At 40.9% G+C, this 24988-nt stretch overlaps 1 protein-coding gene across 2 annotated transcripts in view; it reads left to right on the forward strand.

Moving 5' to 3' along the window:
* fam184ab (family with sequence similarity 184 member Ab) overlaps positions 1 to 24988 on the forward strand; it is a 230106-nt gene that overhangs the window by 77521 nt on the left and 127597 nt on the right. For both annotated transcript variants that reach the window (XM_049589644.1, XM_049589645.1), the window contains exons 2-5: positions 15702 to 15821; positions 18873 to 19031; positions 22233 to 22472; positions 24349 to 24432. In XM_049589644.1, the coding sequence (XP_049445601.1) occupies positions 15702 to 15821; positions 18873 to 19031; positions 22233 to 22472; positions 24349 to 24432 (603 nt within the window). The remainder of the gene's footprint in view (positions 1 to 15701; positions 15822 to 18872; positions 19032 to 22232; positions 22473 to 24348; positions 24433 to 24988) is intronic.

Here is a 24988-nt window from a genome sequence, read left to right on the forward strand (position 1 = left end):
TAAATTCCAGGTCTCTCCTGGAAAAAACAAATTGATCTTAAAAGAAGAGTTTGGCATTTTGGGAAATAAACTTAATCACTTTCTGGGATGAGAGGATCAATACCTGTCCCATAGGTGTCTGCTGAATGCAGCTGCCAGCAGACGGTTAGCTTAGCTTAGCCCAAAGACTGGAAACGGGGAAACAGCCACAGAGAATGACAAAATCCACTAGCCAGCACCTCCAAATCTCACTGATTAACACGTCATATCTTGTTTGTTCAATCCGTACAAAAATTAAAGTGTTAAAATGTCATTTTGCAATTACATAGGGTTGTGTGTTTGACTATTTCTTGGCCAGGACCGGTTCCTTTCTAGAGTCTCTTCTGGTTGCCTGGGAACTGTGCAGAGCCAAGAGCCTGTCATTTCTACACTTGTACAGTACAGATAAAACAAACGAGATATAACGTGTTAATTAGTGACCTTTAGAAATGCTGGTAGGCGGATTTTGTTACAGTTGGACAGAACAAGCTGTTTCCTTCTGTTTCTAGCTCTCGTGCTAAGCTAAGCTACCCACTCGCTGGCTTTTGTCTTCCATCTAAAGGACACCAGAATGGTTTCAATCTTCTTTATAAGGTGGCAGCCATTCTTCTGTCCACACTACAGTACTTCCATCAGGACTCAGTACATTCTTCATCACTCTGTAGTTTCTCCTTTATGGGCCCACACCTGCTACACTCATAAGACAAAGCTCTACTGCCACAGGGTGGAAAATGACTACCGGCTAGTGTTAAGGTGGTGAAATGGTTGTCATTAGACATCATCATTATCATCAAAGTCTCATCAAGCAGATGGAGAGACTGGAGCTGTGAGATGGCTGAGGTGTGTGTGTGCAGGCCTGTGAGAGTGAAATAAGAGACGATTGCTGCCAGTCAGAGTTGGTTAGGAGTCATTAGATCCTTTGAGGTTGTTCGGCCTTGTTTCTTTAGAGAACCAGCATCTTTTCATCTTTTATTTTCCTCTTTGATCCCGTGTAAAGCCGGTGACACCAGTCCAGAGGAACATTTGGCACCTGCTGTCATGGTTGCATTCAGTTTTAAAGTTTGTTTCTGTGGTCTGTAAGGTTAGTTTATATACTTTTGCACTCTCTTTGTTGCATTACCGACTTCAGTCCTTTGGTAGCTTTTATCCTCGTGGCTCAAAGACTTTGGGAGCACAGTCTAAACAAACTCCATTTAATTGAATGTATTTTTACTGTTTACTTTCTCTGGTGGTGTTCATATTACTTTCATGAAGAAACACTGATTTGCTTTCATCCCCAATTTCTGTTAAAGTTTCTCTGCTGGACATCAAAAGTCAATAATAATTTCATTATATCCACAAACCTTCTTTTTTTGATGTTGCATTTTGTAGTGGCTTTGGATTGGAGTCCCACTGCTACCAAACTACTCCACTGTTCCCCTGAAATAGAAAGGATGAGGCTTTTGCTTTCAATCCTTAGTGCAGATATACTGAAGGAACAAATACTTCAGATTTAGAGTAAATCACAACAGTACCACTTATCCTCAGAGAAACATAAAGCTACTCTCCTCTTTCTCCTGGCTTTGGAAAGGTAGCAACAGATCAGAGAAACACAACACCACAGAGCAGTATCTCGTGAAATTATTGGCCATGTTGGGGTATGTGATCCACGAGGTAATGCTGGCAGTTGGCAACAGCAACAACAACAGAGAGAGTCTAAAAATAGAGGTCATAAGAAATTTAGAGTTACAAAATTTGAGATTTTAGAGTGTTGGAGAAGATGAAACGGCCTGGTTTGCTTTGATCGCCTCAGAATCTTGTCTTTTTATTTCCTAATTAAAAAGTTATGACTTACCTCTGCCATCAGATTACCTCACACTGCTATTGTTGAAATGTTCCGGGGAGATCTTTTGCTGTTCAGATTAAACTTTGGTATAAGTCAACATAGATAAGACATAAAGAGAGAATATTGTATTGTATCAGTTTCAGCACAGTCTCACTCCCATCTTGTCAAATACCGATGCTTGCTCAGTGGCCATACGCATCAAAATGTAACACACTAGGTACCCCTCCTGCTTCAGTTTTGGACGTTCAGGGAAGGCATGTCAATTTACGCTCATTTCAGTCAGGAACACAAAGAAGAAAACTTCCATTTGCAGTATAATGTTTGGTGGCATGACCCTGCTCTGGGGCCTCTCTGCCTTTCCTAGGCCTACACAGAAAGCCTCTTTCACACGCCTATGTGGCAGGCGTAAGGCGGAGAGAGCACAGCTCTTCACCCTTTCGCCGGTCTGTGTGGAAAGCCTGAAGCAGAGAGCAAACCTTCTTGCCCTTCCATGCGCCTACATGTAAAGCCTAAGGCAGAAAGCAGCAGCAAAGACCTCCCTGGAACAGAACGGAGCAGCATCAGTGACAAACAGAAATAAGATTGATAAGTCAGACACAGCGTGAAAAGGAGGAGCTGGGGTGGAGGAAGTTTGCAAAGCAGCCTGCAGAGGAAGCAGCAACAGTAGGCAGGACAGAGCAGTTTAAATAGGGTGCCCTGAACAATATTCACCAGTTGGTTGCATAGAAAGGTATCATGTGATCTATCAGCTGACTCTCTTCCATCAATCAGCTCTTCCATCAGTTGACTGGCTGTCTGAGATCAGCTGATGTAGCTGGGATGTGAGCTGAGCTTGATGTCGTGTCCTGCCTAAACTAACACCATGCTCAACTACATGTGCTGTCTCAAAATAAACTTCTGTTTACAAAGGGAATGTACAGCTTCTGCTCATTAATTGGATTCTATCTTTTTCAAACTAAACTTTGAATTAAAAAAAAAACACAACTTTGTTTCTAAATTTACTTCCTTAGGTTTAAGCAACAAAATTACTTTGTTAGGCTGAGATAAAAACATCATGTTTTGGTTTTAAATATGTACGTTTGTTGTTGATGTGACACATCTCACTAGCATGGTATGCTGCATGTACTAGCACACTAAGTTGTATACTTTTTGTTTAATTCGGGACACGAATAGCAGGCTCCTGGAAAAAAGTGAAAGTCTGAAAGTCCAGAGTTTGTTTGACACCTCCACCTCCCCATCTGCCTGCCCTATGCAGATTTTCTCGCGCTTTTTTACTATGGTATGTGCACAGACAATCGAATAATGCTGCTGCCCATTGTGTCTCCCTCCCCCTCTAAAGGATGTTTGTTGGTGTCTGATGTCGATGGCCATTAACCAAGCGTTGTTATTTGACAAGTTAAAAGTGAGACCAGGTTGATGAATTCCTTACTTTTCTAGTGTTTGTATTCTGAGCACTGCAGATATCTCTTTATTAAGCAAGTTATTTTTGTTAATGACGTTTTATTTTCTTAAAACAAGTGAATGTATCTCGGAAGACAGTGACATTTTTCTTGATTATAGTGTAGCAACATGCTTTCTTTTGTTTCTTACTTCAAGATACAAACACTCATTTCTAGGAAATATATGAAACACAATAATTTCCATTGGAAACAGGTTGACATTGTAGTTTTTTACTTTGTGTGAGAAAACAAGTTAACAGTGAGATATGCAAGGGTGATCAGTTTAGTCTTATTTCTGTTTCTCTGTAGATAATGCAGATGTCTGTGTGTGAATATATTTGTAGACATACAGTTTGTTTATTGAACCTGTTTTCTGAAGTTTATTTTGACAAGCAAATGTCAAGAATGCATTGCAGAATATCCACGATTAGACACTTTCTGACAAGTCCTGTACCCAAACAACAGAAAAAGGAAAAAGGTAAAATGAAGTTTACATCTCTTGAATATTGTTCTGAAGGTTATACAGTTGGTTTGTGCAGAGAATATCACACAAAGCCAAGAAAGTACAATAGAGGTTAAGAAGTTCATGTAAAAGTGAGCAGAACGAAGTTCTGACTTTTTTTTTTTTTTTTTTTTTTTTTTTAAGCTTTTTCTGTGTTTGACAGCAGAGTCATATTTCATCCAGCAGCGAGTAGTGACTCACGCCTGGTAAAAGTCTTAGTGAGTTTCTCAGCTGTGACTTTCTCCCAGCTGACAGATGAAATTTGTGGCATTTCGTTGTCACCTTATCGATCTGCCTGGTATCACTGTCATTTATGCAAACTCCTCCAAGGACGTGAACCGATCGACCCACGGAGATGAGAACAGGATCGCTCTCTCACACTTTCTCTTTCTCTGTCTCACACTCGCTCTTCGTGTTTTCCCATACACACTCACCTTTCTCTTTTCATCGTATCAGGTTCAATCTATAGATTTATCTTAAACAAAAGTAGTTATCTTGCCTTCCCCCACGCTCAAACACCTCAGACCAATGCACACACACGTGCCTACCAACAAATTACCATTGTACATAGTAGAAGGACACTTGTGTTTTAAGCTAATATTACAGTTTCTTTGATTTTTCAAAATGAATTACACAAGTGTACACTATTAATGTTATTTAGGATGACATGGACTTTTCCCCAAAGTCCAAGTTGAGGTGGTGGAATGTGCCTAGGGGTGTCTGAATCCTATCTGAAAGATCATTATCGGAGCAGATCATGGCATTTTTTAACTGATCTGTTTCCACTATAATGAGCTGTATAGAGCCTGATCTGATCCTTTGTTTTGCATCAGCTGTCACTGTTTTTACTCATAAAGCTTTCATGCAAAGCAACCCTGAGTGCAGCCTTCTCTGCTGAGCTGCCATGTGTGTAAGAGCAGGGCCTGAGCCCAGCCTGCTGCAAAACACCACAGGTCACAAAAGAAAATGCAGTATGAGACTGTGTAGTTATGTTATTTCATGAAGTTATGCATACTTGTTTCATTTTAGCTTAGTGTGTCAGTCTCTTGGCTTTGCTTTCACTGATGACCTATGGAGTTTCACTGCCCTGCTCGGGAGGGTGTCATACAGCGGCGCAGAACTGATGATAATCGCGCTCACCACGTCACTGCAAGTGCAACAAAAGCCCCTCAAGTAAAAAGTCAGTAAAAGTAATATTTCAAAGTTGCCTTATCTGTGCAAAATATGTTCAGGCAACGAAAATAAACACTCAACTGTATACCAATTATTTGAGTTACTCGGACACAGGCTGCACCAAATCAACAAACTCTGCAGAATACTCCCTTAAAGGGACAGACGTTTCCTTGAAACAGCAACAAGGCAAACAAGATTAAGAGAGGGCTGTTATTTTATACTTTACTTTGTTAAAAAATAATTAAATAAATAAGACTAATAAATACAAAAACATCAAGGAACAGCTTGGATGTAGGGATTTTTTTTCTTAATGCATTGCAGAGCTATCCAGTTGTCAAGCACAGGCTATATGTTGGGTTGATTTTAATAACTCGAAGTGTGCACTGTGTAGCTGTATTATCTAGGAAAATAGGAGTATCAGATTGGGACTCGGTATCGGCAGATACTCAGTATTAAATGACTGGGATTGGGGGCAATAAAACTTGATCAGGACAGCCCTAAATGTAACTAAGTGCATTTACTCAGGCACTGTACTTGGTAGCCTCAGTACAATTTTTTTTAGAAAAGAGAAAGAGTTTTTCTATTTTATGCTACCTTTTACTTCTACTCAATCACATCACAGAGACAAGTATTTTACTTTTTACTCCACTTTCCTCATAATCTACCTAGTAGTATGCAAATTATCTAAAGTTCTGTGCACTCCAATCTCTGTAATACCAGAAAATATTTAGTAGTTATGTCAAATGCAGTATGCCAAAAATACCAGGATGTTCAACTGCATATGGTCACATTTTGCCGTATGCAAGCCAGCACACTATTCTGGCTGTCTCTACCTACAGTACACTGCAGCTGAAGATACATCACATTGACTGAACTACAGACAGATGACGGCTTGAGGGCTGATTGACAGCTATCAGAAGCTGTAATGAAGGATGACAGCACATTCAAATGGCTGATCACCTGTTCAATAGCAATAATAGGACTATCAGTTGTTTAAGTGAAGAAGACAATAGAAAGATTACCAACAACAAAAGGACATATCTGTGAAAATAACAATGACAGAGAAATACATAGATATTTTTGTTTGTCGTAAATACAGTATGTTAGAATCTACAATGTATGCACTTAAAAGTTAAAATTACATGCATTGGAAAGTAACAACAGCAACACTTTCCAGATTGACCTCTGTCTTTAGCGAGCTTTGTGAATGCTGTTTTATCTCCATGGTAATGGTTATATGAGCAAGAGGGTCAAAGTTCAAGGTGTAGTGTTATGACAGTGTAGTGTGTTCTGATTGTATGCATACTGCATGCAACAGTATTTACCTTGCAAGGGCAGCCGCAGTATCTACTAAAAGTAAAAAGAAAAAGTATGCCATTTGGAACACAGCTATTGGCTCTACATTACTACAACATTAAAACACTCCTACATGTATTTGTCAGTGATACAATAAATTAATGAAAATAATAAATTTTATTTGTTGGCGCCTTTCTGAGCACCCAAGGACACCTTACAATAAAAACATACAAAAATACCAATAATACAACATTAAAAATAGATAAAATACATGACAGAAAATTAAACCGGATAGGCAAGTCTGAACAGATGGGTTTTAAGCTGTGATTTAAATTCAATCTGACGGATGGGGGGGCAGAGAGTTCCAGAGTCTGGGTGCAGAGCAGCTGAAGGCTCTGCCACCCGTAGTGGTCAGTTTGAAATTAGGGACAGACAGAAGAGCAGCTGAGGAGGAGCGTAGAGCACAGGTGGGGGTGTAAGGGTGGAGAAGGTCTGACAGTTATTGGGGGGCCAGGTTATGGAGAGCTTTGAATGTGAGGAGAAGGACTTTATATTGGATTCGCTGATGGACAGGTAGCCAGTGGAGCTGAATGAGGATGGGGTGATGTGGTCGGTGGATTTAGTACGGGTGATGATTCTGGCGGCAGAGTTCTTGATGATTTGGAGACGATGGAGAAGTTTGTTGGGGAGACCAGTGAGGATTGAGTTGCAGTAATTGATACGTGAAGTGACAAGTACGTGGACCAGGACCTGGGTGTTGTGTTGGGTGAGAGATGGACGGAGTCTGGAGATGTTACGTAAGTGCATGAAGGCAGTACGGGTAATGTTACTGATGTGGGGGGAAAAAGAAAGAACACTGTCTAATGACACAGAGGCTTTTGACCTGGGGGGAGATATGGACCGGGTGACCGTCGATGGCAATATTGAAGGGATGAGTGTTGAAGAGTGTGGACCTTGTGCCGATGAGAAGGACTTCGCTTTTATTCACCATTTAGCTTGAGAAAGTTGTTTGTCATCCAGATGTTGATGGCCTGGAGACCGTCAGTGAGAGCAGGGGGGTGGAGGGAGGTGCTTGGTTTAGTGGAGATGTAAAGTTGTGTGTCATCGGCATAACAGTGAAAATGAATTCCAAAGTGACGGAGGATGTCACCAAGGGGGAGGATGTATATGATGAATAGAAGCGGTCCCAGCACTGATCCCTGCGGGACACCATGTGTAATGGATGATGGCTGTGAATGAACATTTTTCCCTTGATCAAACTGTTTCCTGTCAGATAGATATGAAGTGAACCATTGTAATGCAGTACCAGAGACCTCAGTGCCAGCCAGGCGTTCCAGGAGTATGGAGTGGGAGATGGTATCAAAGGCGGCACTGAGGTCGAGGAGGATGAGGATGGTGAGAAGGCCAGAATCTGCTGCCAGGAGGAGGTCATTGGTGATCTTGATTAAGGCTGTTTCTGTGCTGTGTTTTGGGCGGAAACCAGACTGGAATGGTTCAAAAAGACTATTATTGTGCAGGTGGTTCTGGAGGTGGGTTGCTACTGCCTTTTCTAGGATCTTACAGATGAATGGGAGGTTGGAAATGGGCTGATAGTTATTATGGTCAATACACATAGAATAATGATGATATTCTTTAATAGTATAACACTTTGAAAGGAGCCATGATTCTGCATAATGAGTACATTTACTTTTTATACTTTAAGTATGTGGGTATTGTGTAAATATTTATGTACTTTTACTTCAGTACCATTTTGAATTCAGGACTGTTACTTGTAATAGTGTGTAATTTATGTACAGTATTATTGAGAACTTCTTCCACCACTGGATTTAAGTTGAGACTCAACAGAATAAACTACTTCTAGACAGTAAAGTAGTACAGTAAAATAAATGCAACACAGACAGGTTACAGTACTATGGTTACTTTAAATCCATGTAAACAGTGAATGGATAATTGAAATTCTTACTGCATGTACAGTTCAGGTAACACTCAAAGTTTTGTGTTCATGTAGAAGGTTGCTATACACAAAGAAAATATTAACTAAAACTTTACCATCCACCAGAGTGCTAAACCAAATGGAACAACTTCAGAATTCACTTGGCTTTCATTTGCATGGTTGCATTGTGTTCCTGGTCTGTTCATAGCAAGCATCATTACTTTTATGGCCGGCAACTTTACTGTCTTGGTCAGTTTCACTGCTCTCTTAAACCTCTTTTCCAGCCTCAGCAAGCAGATCTGATGCAACCACTATACAGCAGCAAAAATTAGCAGCTATACCTGGTGAACATGATAGAGAATATAGCAGAAAAGAGCCAGATATTTCCCTCAGGAGTTGATGGAGACCAAAAACAAAGTTAAAGAAAAGTTCATAGTGGACATTTGTCATAAAGTGATATTATTTCAGTGTTGTGTTGACAGGTTGTAAAGATTAATGCATCTTTAAGGCAAAACTATGCTTCTTTATGAAGGTGTTGTATGTGCAGTGGTGGTTTCATTGTTGCAGTGCCATATACAGTAGGAAAACCTCCTCAAGAGTATAGCCACACATCAGACCCACACAGACTATAGGAAGATCTAAAGAAATTGTAATTAGTCAGCTCAGGTGCTTTGTGTTTCCTTATATTTTCAGAACTGATACTGTTCTTTGACAGTAAAGAGAAGAAGAGCTATGTTGTCAGTTTCAGTAATTTGTATTTTACAATATAGAAAGGACTGTCAAAATGCAAACTTTCCCCCATGTACTCAATGGATATATTTCTGTCAAACTTTGGTCACAAATTTGTTGAAATCCATGTTAGTGAGCTATCCAAGATAATCCATCCATCTGACAGGGCATATCAAGATGCTGATTAAACAGCATCAGTACTACACAGGTCTACCTTGAGATGGTCACAATAAAAGGCCACTCTAAATTTAACCACACAACACAATGCCACAGATGTTGCAAGTAGGATTACAGCGGTATATCAGTTTCAAGGTATTCCATGATATTAAAATGTATCATACCATGTACATTTGCTTAACTACAGTATTGAAAAAAATTTAACTGGACAGAAAATCTCAACTTTATTTTTATTATTTTCAAAAGGGAGACCTTTTACACATACAGTACTTCCGTTAAATAACAGTTTCAAATTTCAAACATAGTAATAAATTGTTTGTTTAACTAACAATAACCCTTCTATTTTAATTCCTTTAAGGGACATTCTGACTGATAACAATAGTAATTCTGCAATACTGTGATACCATGAAACTGCGATATTTTCTCAGACAATTATCGTACTGTGAACATCTCATAAAATTCCAGTCCTTGTACCAAGTTTTGAGGGAATGCAGGAATGTCCACAGAGTCTCCCATGTTCTTTCCCTGAATTTGGCAGTACATCGAACCGGCTTTACAACTGTACAAGTCCATTGCTTTGAGAAACTGCTGTTAGGTCAAGACCCTGATGAGGACGACAAGCAGCAGATGTGCTTCTGTCAGACCATCTTGCAGTTGAAGACGCTGAATTGAAGGTCTTGACTTGGTGTGGTTACATATGATCTGCGATTGTGAGGCCGGTTGGATGTACTGCCAAATTCAGTTGGAGACGGCTTACCCCCAGATTCCACCAGGTGCGTGTTGGTTGCGTCTGCGCTCCGGAACGGCAGCGGAGCTGATACGTTTCAGTTCTAGTCAATGTGTGTCCTTCCACTGGCTGTGGCTGTGCTGCGTTCAGGCTCCGTCACAGCTGCGGCGGTCCGGAGCCCTCCGCAACAGATACGCAGGACTTCTATTTTTGCTGGACGCCGGAGCACAACGCAGCAATTCAGCACATAGCAGATCGTGCGGGGCAGGATGTCGTGCACAGAAACAAAATAAAACATCCGGTTAATTTCAAAATAAAATACACAGTGTTCACGGCGGATCATATTTCCCTGCACTACACCTTGAAAACTACATAATGGGCAGAGGCAGTCCTGAAGTCAACAGGTCAGAGGTTTTCAGACGTCATTTCACCCTTTTGACACCATGGACGAGGAGATATTAATCACGGCAGTGCCCCGAGATGTCTTCTGGTGGAGCTGCACCGCTCCACACAGCAAATGCAGCCGGTGGATGTTGACGGACTGCGGAGCACGCAGCGGATTACCAGTGGTGCCGTTCTGCAATGGACACGCATCCAGTGGAATTCCAGCGTTATGGTAGTGAAATAAACAATAATTCACGGGCAGCAGCTCTGGTGGACATTCCTGCAGTCAGCATGCCAATGGCGCTCTCTGTTTTGTGATAGCTGTGGCATTGTCTTATGTAATCAAACAGCACATTTAGAGTGAGCTTTTATTTTGACCACCCCAAGGCACACCTGTGTAGAAATGATGCTGTTTAATCAGCGTCTTGATATGCTAAAACCCTCATGTGGATGGATTATCTTGGAAAAGGAGAAGTTCTCAATAACATGGAAATTTGCAACCAAAATTTGAGGATAAAATATCTTTTGAGGGCATGAAAAACAGTCTTAGATCTTTAATTTAAACCTGTGAAAAATGGGAGCAAAAACAAAAGCGTTGTGTTTGAGTTTTTGTTCAATATAGCATTGTGGCAGTTCAAAGGGTCAAATCATAAGCTGAACTCTGTATGAAACCACACAACACCTTGACAGCAGTAATTCTGCCTTAAGGCAGGGCTTCCTTTAAGGCTGTGACACTGCCTTAACAAGAGCAGAGTCTTGGATGAAGCACTGCCTGACAGGATCAGTTTGGAGTCAGCAAGTCCCCTAAATTGTGTGTATTGTGGTACTCGCAAAGCCCCAAGTGTCAGGATGGTTGGCTAGTATTATATATACCATAATGCTGATATATATTTCCTCTAAAGTTTTGTTCTTTGGCATCAAAACCATAGTTTATTTACCAAAGTTCATTTCATTTATACGGTTGAATTCAAATATTGTGACTATTGGCCCAAAATATTGGTTGATATCTGCAACCCCCATAAGAATAATATCTGCTTTTGGCACGTTGCTGGCCTGCGAGATCTAATATCTGTTGATCCCTCAATGATGACAGTGTTGGCAGCCTTTGTCTCTCAGGCGGCAATTGTCTCTTTCCTTGACACATACAACGACACGCGCAGAAACACACACACACACACACACACACACACACACACACACACACACAGTTGTCTCTGCCTCCTCATCTCTCTGGTCATTTGTCAGACCAATTACGCTGATGTGTTTGGATGTGGGTGTATTGGTTCATGAGGATTTTGACAGTCTCTGCTGGTGTATGTGTTCACTTCGATACGTGTGTGTATATATATGTTTGTTATTTTGGTGTGTGTCTGGATGTGTGTATATCAGCAGACCCCACAGTATTATGATTAGTGCATTTTCATCTGCAGTAGTGTGCCGATGGCTCTTGGGATGTGATGGAGATTTTAGCTCCTCTAACTGTTACGTCTGCTCCATTCACTTCCTAAGCTGACGAGAGACTGAGCTGACTGAATAATTTAGACTTGTGGCGGAAAAGATGTTTTATTTTGGAGCAAACTGAATTTTCCCAGCTTTATTTGGCTCCTTGAAGTTTGCCTCTGATCTTGGACATTTCATTCCTCATTTGAAAAAGTAGAGAAAGAGACTTGACATGAGAGGTCCAAATGAAAGGACAGATTGTGAATCCCTGTGGTATGAACTTATGATTTTAGCCTATTTAAATACACTACTCGACTTCACTGCTTTCACTTAATCTTAATATGACTCAGAATGTAAATTATTAGAGATGCTAGCTGCTTGCAATGTTTGTCAGTTCGTCCACTTTTTTTGGTTCAGACTGGGAAATGTCAACTACTTATTAGATGGATTTTCATAAAAGTTTTCCACAGACATTCGTGTTCCCCAGAGGATGACTCCTAATGACTTTTCTCTGACTTTGATGTAATCCATGTTGGTATTTGTGGTTTTGAGTGAAATGTCTGAGCAGCTACTTTGTGGATTGCCATGAAATTTGATACAGGCATTGCCCACCTTTAAATAGATTGTAATAACTTTGGTGATTCCTAAACCCTTCCATTAGCACCATCATCAGGTCAAAATTCCAATTTGTCTGATACTTTGGTTTTTGACCAAATACCTGCAAACATAATTACATTCTCATCATCCTCAACTGTACTTTTGTTTGTTGAAAAGTTAAGTTGTAGTTTAGGTGGTGCCATGCCATTGCTCCGAGAACTTTTATTCTGAAGCCCCAATGGTCAAACAAAAAAAGTCCCATTGGACATTGGGACGTTTGTCCGTCATCCCAGTAGCCTGATAACAAATGCACAGTTCTCTGAATGTCTGTTTTGCGATGCAAACAGAATCACGCAGCTAATTTAAAAAAAAAATTATATATATATATATATATATATATATATATATATATATATATATATATATATATATATATGGCGAAAACATAGTTTCTTCCAACACTAGAACTGAGATACAAAATATTCACAAACAAAAAAACACTAATGGTCGGTGATAAGTAGTGTTTAACTTTTGATTGAACACTAAATTAAAACCCTCGGTGCATACTGCGGCACAATCAAACAGATGCCAACTCAGAGCATCAGAAGTGTCTCTGACACCAGACTCAGAGCGAACCGGTGGAACTGGAAAATGCATATTTTACATAAATAAAATCTATTTTATCATTATGTTGAGTCACATTGTTGAAAGAATTTAGTTGTCTGTGTTCAAGCAGGATAATAGCAGGTCTCCATTGTGCGTCAGGCTTTCTATTTCTCCTCATTTTTCTTTTTTAATTACTACTTACATTTTTCAATAGGGATGCACCGAATATTCGTTAAACGAATATATTCGGCCAAATATTGCAAAAAAACCCACACATTCGGTATTCGGTGGAATAAGTTAAAAGCAAGGCCGAATAACAGCGGCGTGTTTTGATAACGCAATCAAACAGCGTGCCGTGACGGGCGGAGTAAAATGCCGGCAGTGTGGCGAACCGTCCGTCATGGCACTCGCATTTGCGACTAAAAATAGTTTTGAGCGAGCAAAATAGGCTTAAATCATTCACCATGCTGTGCGAGCAGCCTACAGATTTCAACCAGCAGCAGAAACGAAAGGCGAATCCCATCGGTTGTGGGTTGAACGAGGGTCACAGACACAGACAGTAATGTTAATGTAGCTATTCCTGTCAAATACGGTGGCCATCGGCTTACCCGGTGACGGAGAAGTCGGCTCCAATAATATCCTCTTCTTGGTGTCATGACTGCCCAGAAGTACCTGAACAGCCGAGCCAGGCGAACACAGGTATGTGATGTGTCAGAGGAGAAACGAGCCTTTCACATTTCTCTCTTTCCAGCAGGTAACAGCCCACAAACCTCACCGCACTTTAGGGACTGTTCATTACTTATGAAGGGACTTGTCAGGGGAGGATGGTGGCTGGTTGATTTTTATTTTATTTATTTATTTTATTTTGATCCCCCCTATGTTAATCACTTATTGATGCTGTTTTTGAAGTATGAATAAGTCAGTAAGTAATTTATTCCATTGAAATATCATTGATGTATTATAGAAAAGTGATTTATCTTTTTATAAATGACAAAAGGCACATCTGCCTCATTTTCGCTATGGTATCATGATACTACTCAGAACCATGATATTTTCACTGGTATCATACAGTGGGTCCCAATTTTGGTACCGTGACAACACTAATCTGGAGGGGGTTCATCTGCAAAAACTAATGAAAAACTAAACAATGATATTCGGTATTCGGTACTCGGTATTCGGCCAAGCGTTTAATAATATTTGGCTTTGGCTTCGGCTTCGGCTTCGGCCACAAATTTTCATTTTGGTGCATCCCTATTTTTCAAGTGATTTCCTAAATTTGTTGTTGTCAAGGCATATTTTAAAGTGCAACCACACATCTGATGACATCTTGGACATGTCTGCCAACTCTGACTGTGCTCGTTGTCAGTATCGGACTAGTGGAGGTTAGAGTTGTGTTTAAGGCCTCCCCCAAAAAAACGGAAAAAAAAAAAGCGCCGAAGCTTCGAATTTTTTCTTTTTTGGATGAATGTGGTAATGAATTATTTCCCAAATGAAGGTAGAGATAGCACAAGACATGTAACCTAAGTGATTAAAATATAAGAAACACATTACACTTGAATTAGAAGTTAAAAGAAGTTACATATTTTAAAAGTATATACAGTAAATGTCAGGATATATCAAATGTGCAGAATATAGGCATAATAGGATGCTGATTATAATTGCATTAAGAGGTCAGTATAATCAAACGAGGGAATATCTCCCAAGGCTGAGTACCTCTTGATTACAATGTATGTTAATTTCTTCTCTTATTGAGTAAAGCTCTGTGGCTGGCAGCAGTGTGTGTGCGTGGGGAATAAACAAATAGGAGTTTGAAAATCACCACCACTTGTCAAACTAAATCCTTTCATCTCTCAGTGAGGCATGGCAAGGCATAAAAAGTGGATGTCATTGTTTCAAAGCAAGCTTTTGCCCTCCTTCATCTCTCCTCTTCTTCTCCGCTCTCCCTTTTCTAATTCTGTTGGCGGACTTTGGTCCAGAGTAAACAAAGGCTCTTTAGCACCATCGCGCAGTTCAGTGCGCTGAATTATTGACTTGGTTTTTTTTCAAAGGAGGAAACACATGACTTTGTTTCTCACGGCAGGGAGAGACGCATGGGGAAGAGTGTCTCATGGTTTTTCATGTGGAAATGTAAAACCCATTTCTGTCCTCTCCCCCTCTCTGGCTGTGAGCTGGGGATCACTGTGCTGTCAGATTATGGCTCTCTGGATGGCTGCATGTATTTTTGGGATGGATTTAAAGGTCAATCTCATGCACAACAGTTTGCTTGTGTTATTTTTATCCCCAGCAATACAAGGCATCAAGCGATCGCTAATTTATGACTGTGGGGCATCACTGATGCTTCTGAGCTAATACTTAACACATCCATGCATACACTGGAGGGATTGTACGGCATATACTGCGTGCAGCTGTATACCAGTTATATACCACAGCTGATTTGCAATGCAATAGCTTCATAACCATTATAATACGACAGTAATTTGCATTTCTCTGCCTGCTTTTTGTCCTAATTGCATTTGATCTGTAAGTTAATTAGAGGAATAAAAAAAGAATTTGCAATTATTTAAATTGTAACAAGGGTTTGCATCTTTTTAACAGTGAATTTATATACATCTTTGCACAAATGTAGCCATACTGTATGTTCCGTAGAAGTATTTTTGGTGTATTATAGTGCATATTCTAAATTCTAACCCTCCCTTAAGTCGAGTACCAACTCTGACACATAATTAGAATTCTTTATGATGTTTTTCAGTAAGTCCAGTAAGTTCAGTAAGTAAGTCCACCAGTTTTAATACCGCAACAACTCCTGATTGTGAACATGTCTGACAGCTAATGGGTTTCTCTCCTCTCTGCTGCAGGTTATCTATGCACTGAACACAAAAAACGACGAACACGAGGCGGCCATCGCCACTCTGAAGGAGGCCCATGAAGAGGAGGTGCAGCAGATTCTCTCCGAGACCCGGGAGAAGATACTACAGGTCTTTACATTAATTGTAATTTTGAATACTTTTATATGACGTTAATGTTCTCTGAGTTAAATCACCTGTACCTTGTTCGTGAGTTGTTAACTATAATTTCCTGTTTTTAGTGCAAAGCCCCTTTTACCCTGCCTGTTCAAGACAGGAGTATGGCACTATTATGCTGCCTCACCATTCTGTATAAAAGGTACAATTGCAGGATGCGAGGACAAAGTTGTCTCACCTTTAAGCCTGGAACAGAGGTAGTTACACCGCTGAAACGATGGCTGTGTAAATGGGACAGCTGGCAGGACGGGATCATAGGAGGCAGGGATGCGACATATTGATGATGTGTCATGCGTGCGACCCACCATGGGAGATTTAAAAAGTAGCTGATAGCAGCTAGTGGCTCACTTAAAGAACAAGGTGCAGGAGCTCCTTATCTTCAGAGCTCAGGACGAGATCAGCAGCCATATAATGGGGACAATAATTGATTGTTATTGCCACGTTATGCCATTGCTATTGTTCATAAAGCCCTGCTGACGCATATGTTAAATGTTAACCCAGTAACATAGCTTATGTGTTACAGGTCATGCCTGTCACGCCTTTTTTGATTATGTAATGTCAGCATGATGCCACCATCATATGGCTCTCTGTGATAAATGCAAGGGCAACCTGAAGAAGTGACTTCATAGGAGCCCTACGATCTCTGTTAAAAGGGATATTATGTTACTAATGGAGACAACAGTATTTGAAATTGCTCAAGTACTGAGAGACCCACAGTGGTGACACAGGCTGCAATGTAATCCCTACTATGTAATCCCATGCGCTACATCAATTTACATCCTTTAACAGTGCTTGTTTTTTGCCACTGACAAGCTCAAGATTGTTATTACAAATGTCCGACAACATTATTTGAAAGGATCCTTACAGAGAAATGAAATGTTTTTGCTTACCTTTTGAAGATCTGGTCTGTTTGTTAGTTTGTGGAACCAAGTCTTGCTGAAGGAGAAGCCTGAAGTTCTGAAATCATGCAGACTTTTCAACATTAGGAAAATCAGTTAAATACTGGACACTAAGCTGTGCTTTCTGTACTCCAAAACAACAACCTACTCTCAGCACCCCTCTCTCCAACTCTCATTAACATTGCCAACGATGTTTTCCCTGCAACAAGTCACTTCTCGCAAGATTCCATATTGAGACTTTTCCGTAAGCAAGACTTGGTCACAATAATGAACAGATCAAGAAAATATCAGAAAAAAAAATGTTTATTTCTTCTTTTCTACAATATTATCAGACACTTCTAATAACAATCTGAGTCTGCCAGTGGCAAAAATAAGCACTTTCAATGGACGTGCATTGACGGTGCACAATTGCCCATAGTGATCACATCACAGCCTGTTTTGTTGCTGCAGCTGGAGCAGCCTCTCCCAATACTGGACCAATTTCAAAAACTGTTGTCTCCATTAGTCACTTAGACACAACAAAATGGAGGAGTTTCCCTATGAGTAAAAGTAGTTTTACCACAGTGTAAAAACACTAAAATTTCACCTAAGCAAAAGGTCATATGTATTAGCATCAAAACATAAATTAAAGTGCCAACAGTAAAAGTCCCCATTACGCATAATGGTCCATTTCTGAATAATGTATATTGCAGTTTAATATCATTACATTAACACTGATAGATTAATGCACATATCACTTAAATGTTCCTGCTGGGTAAGGTTTAATCATTAATAATATATTCATTCATTCATTTTCATTTTCCTTAACTGCTTATCCTGTTAGGGGTCATGGGGGGGCTGGAGCATATCCCCGCTGACATTGGGCAAGAGGCAGGGTACACCCTGGACAGGTCGCCAGACTATCACAGGGCTGACACATTGAGACAGACAACCATTCACACTCAGATTCACGCCTATGGACAATTTAGAGTCACCAATTAACCTGCATGTCTTTGGACTGTGGGAGGAAGCCGGAGTACCTGGAGAAAACCCATGTTGACACGGGGAGAACATGTAAACTCCCCACAGAAATAATATATTGGTGTAAGAAGAACAAAATTTGCCTGTGACATGCAGTTGAGTAGAGGTATAATGTAGCATAAATAAAAATATATACTTAAGCAAAGTATAAGTACCTCAAAATTGTGCACATTGTGTACTTAGTTGCTTTACACTGCTGGTTGTAAATTAACATTAATTTAAATAAGTAATGTCGTCAATCGCTGCTTCCTTGGAGGAATAACAACAATATTACTTTTAGAATTATTTACAGTTCATGAATATTAAAACAAGCCAAAGGGACTCCTTAGAAGTGGACTCACTGCGGTCACATCTGGGTCAGTCAGTCAACATGAGACGGCATCATTGTGTATCTCACAGTCATCTACAGCTGCAGTAAACTACTGTATTTCTCTGCACTGTAGCTGCACACTATCACATGGCAGCTGATCCACTGGAGAGCCACAGAGTCGAGATCACATTCAGAAGGAGCTCATCAATATTTAATCATCCGAATATTAATTATTTAGGTCTATATGTCATCTCTCCTTATGGGAATTACTCCCTGACAGCGATGTGAATAACCTTGAACAGCAGAACACATATAAAAAGACATTTACATGCTATACTTCTCCACAAAGTCTTCCAGGAGGGAGGGCCCAGTGTTGTGCTTTGAATTAAATATAATAAATTGAACTGCAGTGAGTGTACCTATTTAATCTTTTAATTTTCATTTTGATTTGAGTATCATAATGAGCTAATTCAAAGCCAAGGCTAAAGTCTATGCACATCAGCCAACCTATTTAAGAAATCAGAATGCCATGTTTTTTTATTGACTGTCGCCAAGAAGACTATATATATCATAATTATATATTTTCTTGAATGTATGTTATTGTAGCTTATTTGTCAGAAAATTACATAAAATGTGTTTGTAGATGTCAATGAAGTTTGGTGGACCTACTGCGTTTCCACCCAGACAATCTGGCACATGTATCCCTTGATTTTTTGTGTGTGTTCTGGTGCACAATCAGATGCAATCTCTAAATACTTTCCCTGATTAAATCAACAGTACAAGAGCAAGATCAGTGATGAGATGGACCTGAAGAGGCGGATCCAGTCTCTGGAGGAGTCCATGGAGCTCCACGAGAGGATGAAGAGACAGGCGCTGGCTGAGTTCGAGAGCTACCGTCAGAGGGTGGAGGACATGCAGCTTTGCACTGAGGCCCAGGTAGACAGAAGAATGATGCAGTCTGTGTGTGTGTGTGTGTGTGTGTGTGTGTGTGTGTGTGTGTGTGAGAGAGAGAGAGAGAGTGTGTGTGAGTTAAGAGGCAGTGGTGCCTGGCATTATGCTGCAGTCACAGCTGCAGGTAATCAGTATGAATGTCTGTCTCTGTCCCCTGTTGTGAGGCTGGAGAGTCTCACTTGCCTGTCAGCATCACCACTGTGTGTTTGTCTGGACATCCAACTTATCGCCACAGCTGTAACCTGTATCAAACTGTTGTAAAATAATAGCACTGCCCTCTGTGCTTATGTGCACATCGAACATGGTGTAATTATCCTATTATTTTTAGCATATCAAAAGCATGTTAGAGACAGACACATTTAAAAACAGGTCACACAGCTCCACAAAAATGTTCGTCACTGAAAAGTTCTCGCTCCATTTATAACTCCCCCAGGACTGTCCGTTCCTGTCAGTCTTTCACCCTGTGTCATCCTTAACAGTGGGTGACCGGGGTAATGGCTGTGCGCATCATTTCTTATTAAACGAGGCTGGCCAAAATGTTGTCTGGAGCTCCACATTTTTACTCATAATACAGGTAGATGTGAGGCTGTGATGAGCAACATGAAGTGATAAAGATTGTTCAGGATCTAAACTGAAGTTTAAGATTAATTTCCATCCAAAGTCTCAGAGAACAATGCCTTTCCTATGAGGAAAACTCTCCACAAGATTCCCAGACTTTTAGGGTGTCATAATGGGGAGAGCTCCGTGATTAAAGAAGGTGAAAGTAGTGACTGTGATGAGCCATAATTGTCACAGCCTCTAATGCACCCACCTTCAATAATGCAGTCTAATCCTTAAACCCAGACCAGGTGTTATAATATCATAACACCAAAAATGTGGAGGGACTAAAAGTCTTGTCCTTCCTCATCTGGTGCCAACCTGGCACTTTATGAGATATCTATTCCCACTCATAGGGACTATAAAGTTAACTTTCCTAAAACAAACTTAAGATATTGAACATAAATTTAAACACAACACTTGTGTATTTGCCCCCATTTTCACAGGTTTAAGTTAAGAATCTAAGACTTTTTTCATGCACTTAATAGATATATTTCTCTCAGATTTTAGTTGCTAATTTGTTAAAATCCACATGCTTACTGCAAAAATGTCCACCAGAGCTGTTGCATGTGAACTGAATTTTCATTTCACTACCATAAGACGTCTCCAGTTTTGTTTCCCTGAATTCAGCAATACATCCAACTGCCCTCACGACAGCTGACCAGGTGTAGCCACACCAGCCCAGGACCTCTACATCCAGCGTCTTCACCTTCAAGATCATCTGAAACCAGACAGCTGATGCGACAGTTGGTTTGCTCAACTGAAAAATTTCTGCACAAGCCATCAGAAACCATCTCAGGGAAGCCACTCTGCATGCTCATTGTCCTTACCAGGGTCTTGACCTGACAGCAGTTTGTCATTGTAATCGACTTGTGCAGTTCTGAGGCTGGTTGGATGTACTACCAAATTTAGGAAAATGACTTTTGGACATCAACTGTTGCATCAGCTTTCACACTGGCTGGTCTTAGACTATCTTGAAGGTGAAGAAACTGGATGTGGAGGTCCTAGGCTGGTGTGGCTACACCTGGTCTGCTGTTGTGAAGGCGGTTGGATGTACTGCCAAATTTAGGAAAATGACTTTGGCCATCAATTGTTGCATCAGCTTTCCCACTGGCTGGTCTTAGGTCATCCTAAAAGTGGAGACACTGGATGTGGAGGTCCTTGGCTGGTGTGGCTACACCTGGTCTGCTGTTGTGAAGGCGGTTGGATGTACTTCCAAATTAAGGGAAACCACATTGGAGATGTCTTATCGTAAAGTATAGTAGAGTAGTAAAAGTAGTATAGTAGAGTAGTGAAATGAACAGTCACTTCACAGGCAGCAGCTTTGATGGAGTCAGCATAAAGTCAGCATGCCAATGGCACAGTCCCTCGAAACTTGCAACATCTGTAGCATTGTGTTGTGTGACCAAACTATACATTTTAGAGTGGCCTTTTATTGTGACCATCCCAATGCACACCTGCTTATTTACCCACCTTTCAGGAGGATGGATTATCTTGAAAAAGGAGAAGTGCTCACTTATCTATTGAACACGTGAAAAAGTCTTAGATCTTTAACTTAAACTTGTGGGGAAAAAAATGGGAGCCAAAACAAAAGTGTTTAATTTTTTTGTTCAATGAATTAAAATTAAACACGGCCTACCTTGTTTTGCTGTAGTTAGCGGCAGAGGAGTGCAAAGCTTCTGCCTTGTCTGTTATATATCGGGACAACAGATTGTGTTTGGACTTACAGTATATAAGTCAAGTGTATAAGCCAGTGTATGTGACCTTTCCCTTGTGTGCGTGTGTGTGGGTGGATGTGTGGACAGTGAGCATTGTTACAAATCGATTCAGGATGGATAGACAGATGGATGACATTATTGTATTGATTCACATACAGAGGGTAGAGGATGTACAGCTCTGTGTTTAGGTAAAAGGGAATGGATGGATGATTTTGAGTGCCAATCAACAAAAGAATGTACAATCAGACTGAAGCTCATGCACATTTTAGTAACTTTATCAGTAGTTCATTTTCAGTATCATCAAAATACAAATAAATGAACATTATTCTGTTCCAGAGCTGGTTGAGGGCTCTATGTTGCACAGAATTCACCACTCAAATGAATCGTTTTAGCTTATGTTTTCAGGTACAAATTGCACCGAGTAGTTAACATGAGTCGCTGATTGTGTAATTATCTGCTGGCTTCGTAAATGAGTGCTAATTTCAGACTGTGCAGGCAAATTTAATAAGAAGGCGTAAATCTGTAAATGTAAATCTGGCCTGGGGAGATGTTTATCATGTTCCTTGCCAGCTTTGTGATACTGTGAATGTAGAGACCATCCTTGAAGTCACTGATATTGAATATCAGTCTCAATATGCATCCGATTGATTGGAGAAAATGCTACATGAATGGTTTTCTATTTAATGGGTTTGCTGGTTGTCAGTGCTAAAGCAGACAGGTTGGCAGCCAGAAGGTCAAATTCCCCCAAGCCGATACATCACCACCTGGCTTAGAGTTGTTTAAAAAGTTAACCCACAGTGTAAGAAGCCTTCAAACCCATAAAGCAATCCTCCTGTCCACTCAGTCTTTCATCCCTGTCTTTTTTTGGCAGCACACGCAGCGTGTGGTGTCCATGTCAAGGGAGGTGGAGGAGATGCGACGGTCCTTTGAGGACAAGCTGCGTACATTCAGCCAGGCCCAGACCCAGTTTGAGCAGGAGAAGAGGGCTGCTCTGGAGGAGCTGAAGGCCCAGCACAGACAGGAGATCCAGGAGCTCCTCCGCAGCCACCAGAGTCAGAACGCAAACTACAGTAAAGACCAGGAGAAACTGGGGCAGCTCCATAAAGCCGAGGTAACACACTCATGACTGCGAAAATAGAGCAGAAATGAAAGCTAAAGCAACAAACTAAATCACAACAGGGGGGACCAGAAAAAAGTGGGACAGCTGTGATTACTACCTTATAAACTGTCAGTGAGTTAACCTGCTACATCAACTCCAACTGTTTCTTTACGTATGTAAGGTCACTGTCACTGCAACATTGTACACATTTTAAAGTGTGTTTATCTCTCTACACCAAATTATTAAAGCTGGAGGAGGCAGAAAAAAATGGCAGAATTTGAAAACACTCTCCTCCTGCAGCTCCCCCCTCTCTGTCCTAAGCCCCTCCCACCAAAAGACCACAGGCATCGGCACACGCCTCAGAGCTCCCTCTCTGTTTATCAGACCACAGATGAAACAAGAATTGGCTAGCCAGCCCACAGTCCCTCTGCCTCACTTCCCTGCCGCTGTGGACTACTTGAGAGCGGATAGTAGATCCGGACTTTCAGTCGGCTGCTGTAGCAGCTTTAATTCAGGCAGCGCAACCCCCCAAGTGGCTTGCATCACAGCAAGCTGTTGGCCAGCAGCAGTGTCAGATCTTATGTGTTTAAAAGCAGCAACAGAAATACTGCCGTCAGGCTGGCAGGTTGCCCCTGAGCTGCGGTTTGTGCTGGCTGGATTCGTGTTGCTGCAGCTGCCGACTGGGGGTCTATCTGGAGCTTCAGCCCACTCTCCTCCTGGTGGTGTGGTCTGTAGCTGCAGGGAGCGAGGCGGAGGACGCACTATAGCCCCTTTTACACTATCTGTTCAAGGCGGGAATATTGCACCACCTCACTGTGGTGTCACCCTTAATACGCCACAGGAGATTGTAACAGTGCCAAAATGGTGTCTGTATGAACAGGACAGCCACAGGACGGGGCCATGGGCAAGATGGCTGTGATGTTTTTACGACTTGTTATGCCAGCAACCTACAATTTAAAGATTTAAAAAGTAGCTGTTAGCAGTAAGTGGCTAACTTAAAGAAGAAGAACAGTGGCAGTAAATGTCCGCAAATTGGGAAAACATTGAGATTCAGGAGCTCCCTACCTTCCTAGCGGAGGACAAGATCAGCCAGTATATAACTGTGGCGGTAATTGTTTGTTATTTCTATATTTTGCATATGTTTTATGTCTAGAGGCTGACACTCTGATGTTACATGTCACGCCCATCAGGCCTCTTTTGATTCCAAGATGCCGGGATGCTGTCTGTAATCCTACACTGGAGCATTTCATTCTGTGTAAAAATGCAAAGGCCGCATAAAGAGGGCAATTTCGGTGTAAGAAAGGTTTGTGATTTGAGGCTCCAGCTAACGTTAGCTACATAAACACAGACTTGAATTTGCTTTAGACATGAGTCTTTAGCTCTGGTTAGCAGAAGGCTAAACTATTAGTAACATTTTAGCTCCATCTCTGAAACACTTTGCTGATATTGACATGTGTTTTGTTGTTTTAATAAGTCCGTCTTCCTTTTTGGGTCTCTTTGCAGTGTAGGCAGTTGTTGCCAATGCTGGGATAGCAACTTTTTCTGCAGGATTCTCCGCCATTGAATCATGCTTTCACTGTAGGGATGTGAACATGCATCTGCATATAGAACAGCCAATAGGAATGCCCACTCTCTGAAATGAACTGTGATTGGTCAAAGTCTCCCCTCACAGCCTAGATTTTCTTGAACCTGAAAATAGAGCCAAGAGGAGTTGAAGTTCTCTCAGTGCACTTGAATTACTATCTGCTCAAAGTTTATTTTGGGATTTTACCTGATGACGCCAAAATTAAACTGCCTACACCAGCTTTAAGACAGCCTTTTGTTTTTGATTGCCCCAAACTTCACCAAACATGAGCTGTCTTTCTCTTGTCGTGCTGATGTGTTATAGGTTGATTCCCTGACAGAGAGGGTGGAGGAGCTCAAACAGGACAAGAAGAGGCTGGTGGAGGAGTATGAGGCTAAACTCAGCAAGGTACATTACTGTGGCTACTGTAGATTGCTTGGACACACTGCAGATAACCTGGGTAGTATTTCCTGTGGTGGAGTATTAGCCTCTTGTTACATCTATGCAGGTCTAAACAGGCATATTTTATAACGTAAATGCATTTATACATAAACTTAATAAATGCATGACGCTGGAGTCTGTCCTGTACAGTGCTGGATGATAAATGTCAGCAACTCTGCATCAAAGGCAAATGTATTGTTTATTATATTGAGGGTGGAACGATTATGTATTTGCTTTGAAACCTGGGACACAAACCTCAAGCCTCACATTATGCTCCTGTTTACTGAACTTTCCGAATCTGCCCTGAACCCTAAAATCTCTGAAATTCCACTGAGATCGGTTATCAGCCTTTGTTGAATAAAAACATCAGTAAAATGTAATTAGAATTCGCTGTTTAAAACACTGCTTTTTATTTCTTTTTGTAGCACAACAAAGGAACACCTAATGGTGCTGTAAAGTAAAAGAGGCTCTGCTGACGAAAGTAATGGTTGAGAAAGAACCAAAATTACATTTATTGGCACAG

Source organism: Epinephelus fuscoguttatus, linkage group LG11 (assembly GCF_011397635.1).
Source record: "Epinephelus fuscoguttatus linkage group LG11, E.fuscoguttatus.final_Chr_v1".
Taxonomy (NCBI): Eukaryota; Metazoa; Chordata; class Actinopteri; order Perciformes; family Serranidae; genus Epinephelus; species Epinephelus fuscoguttatus.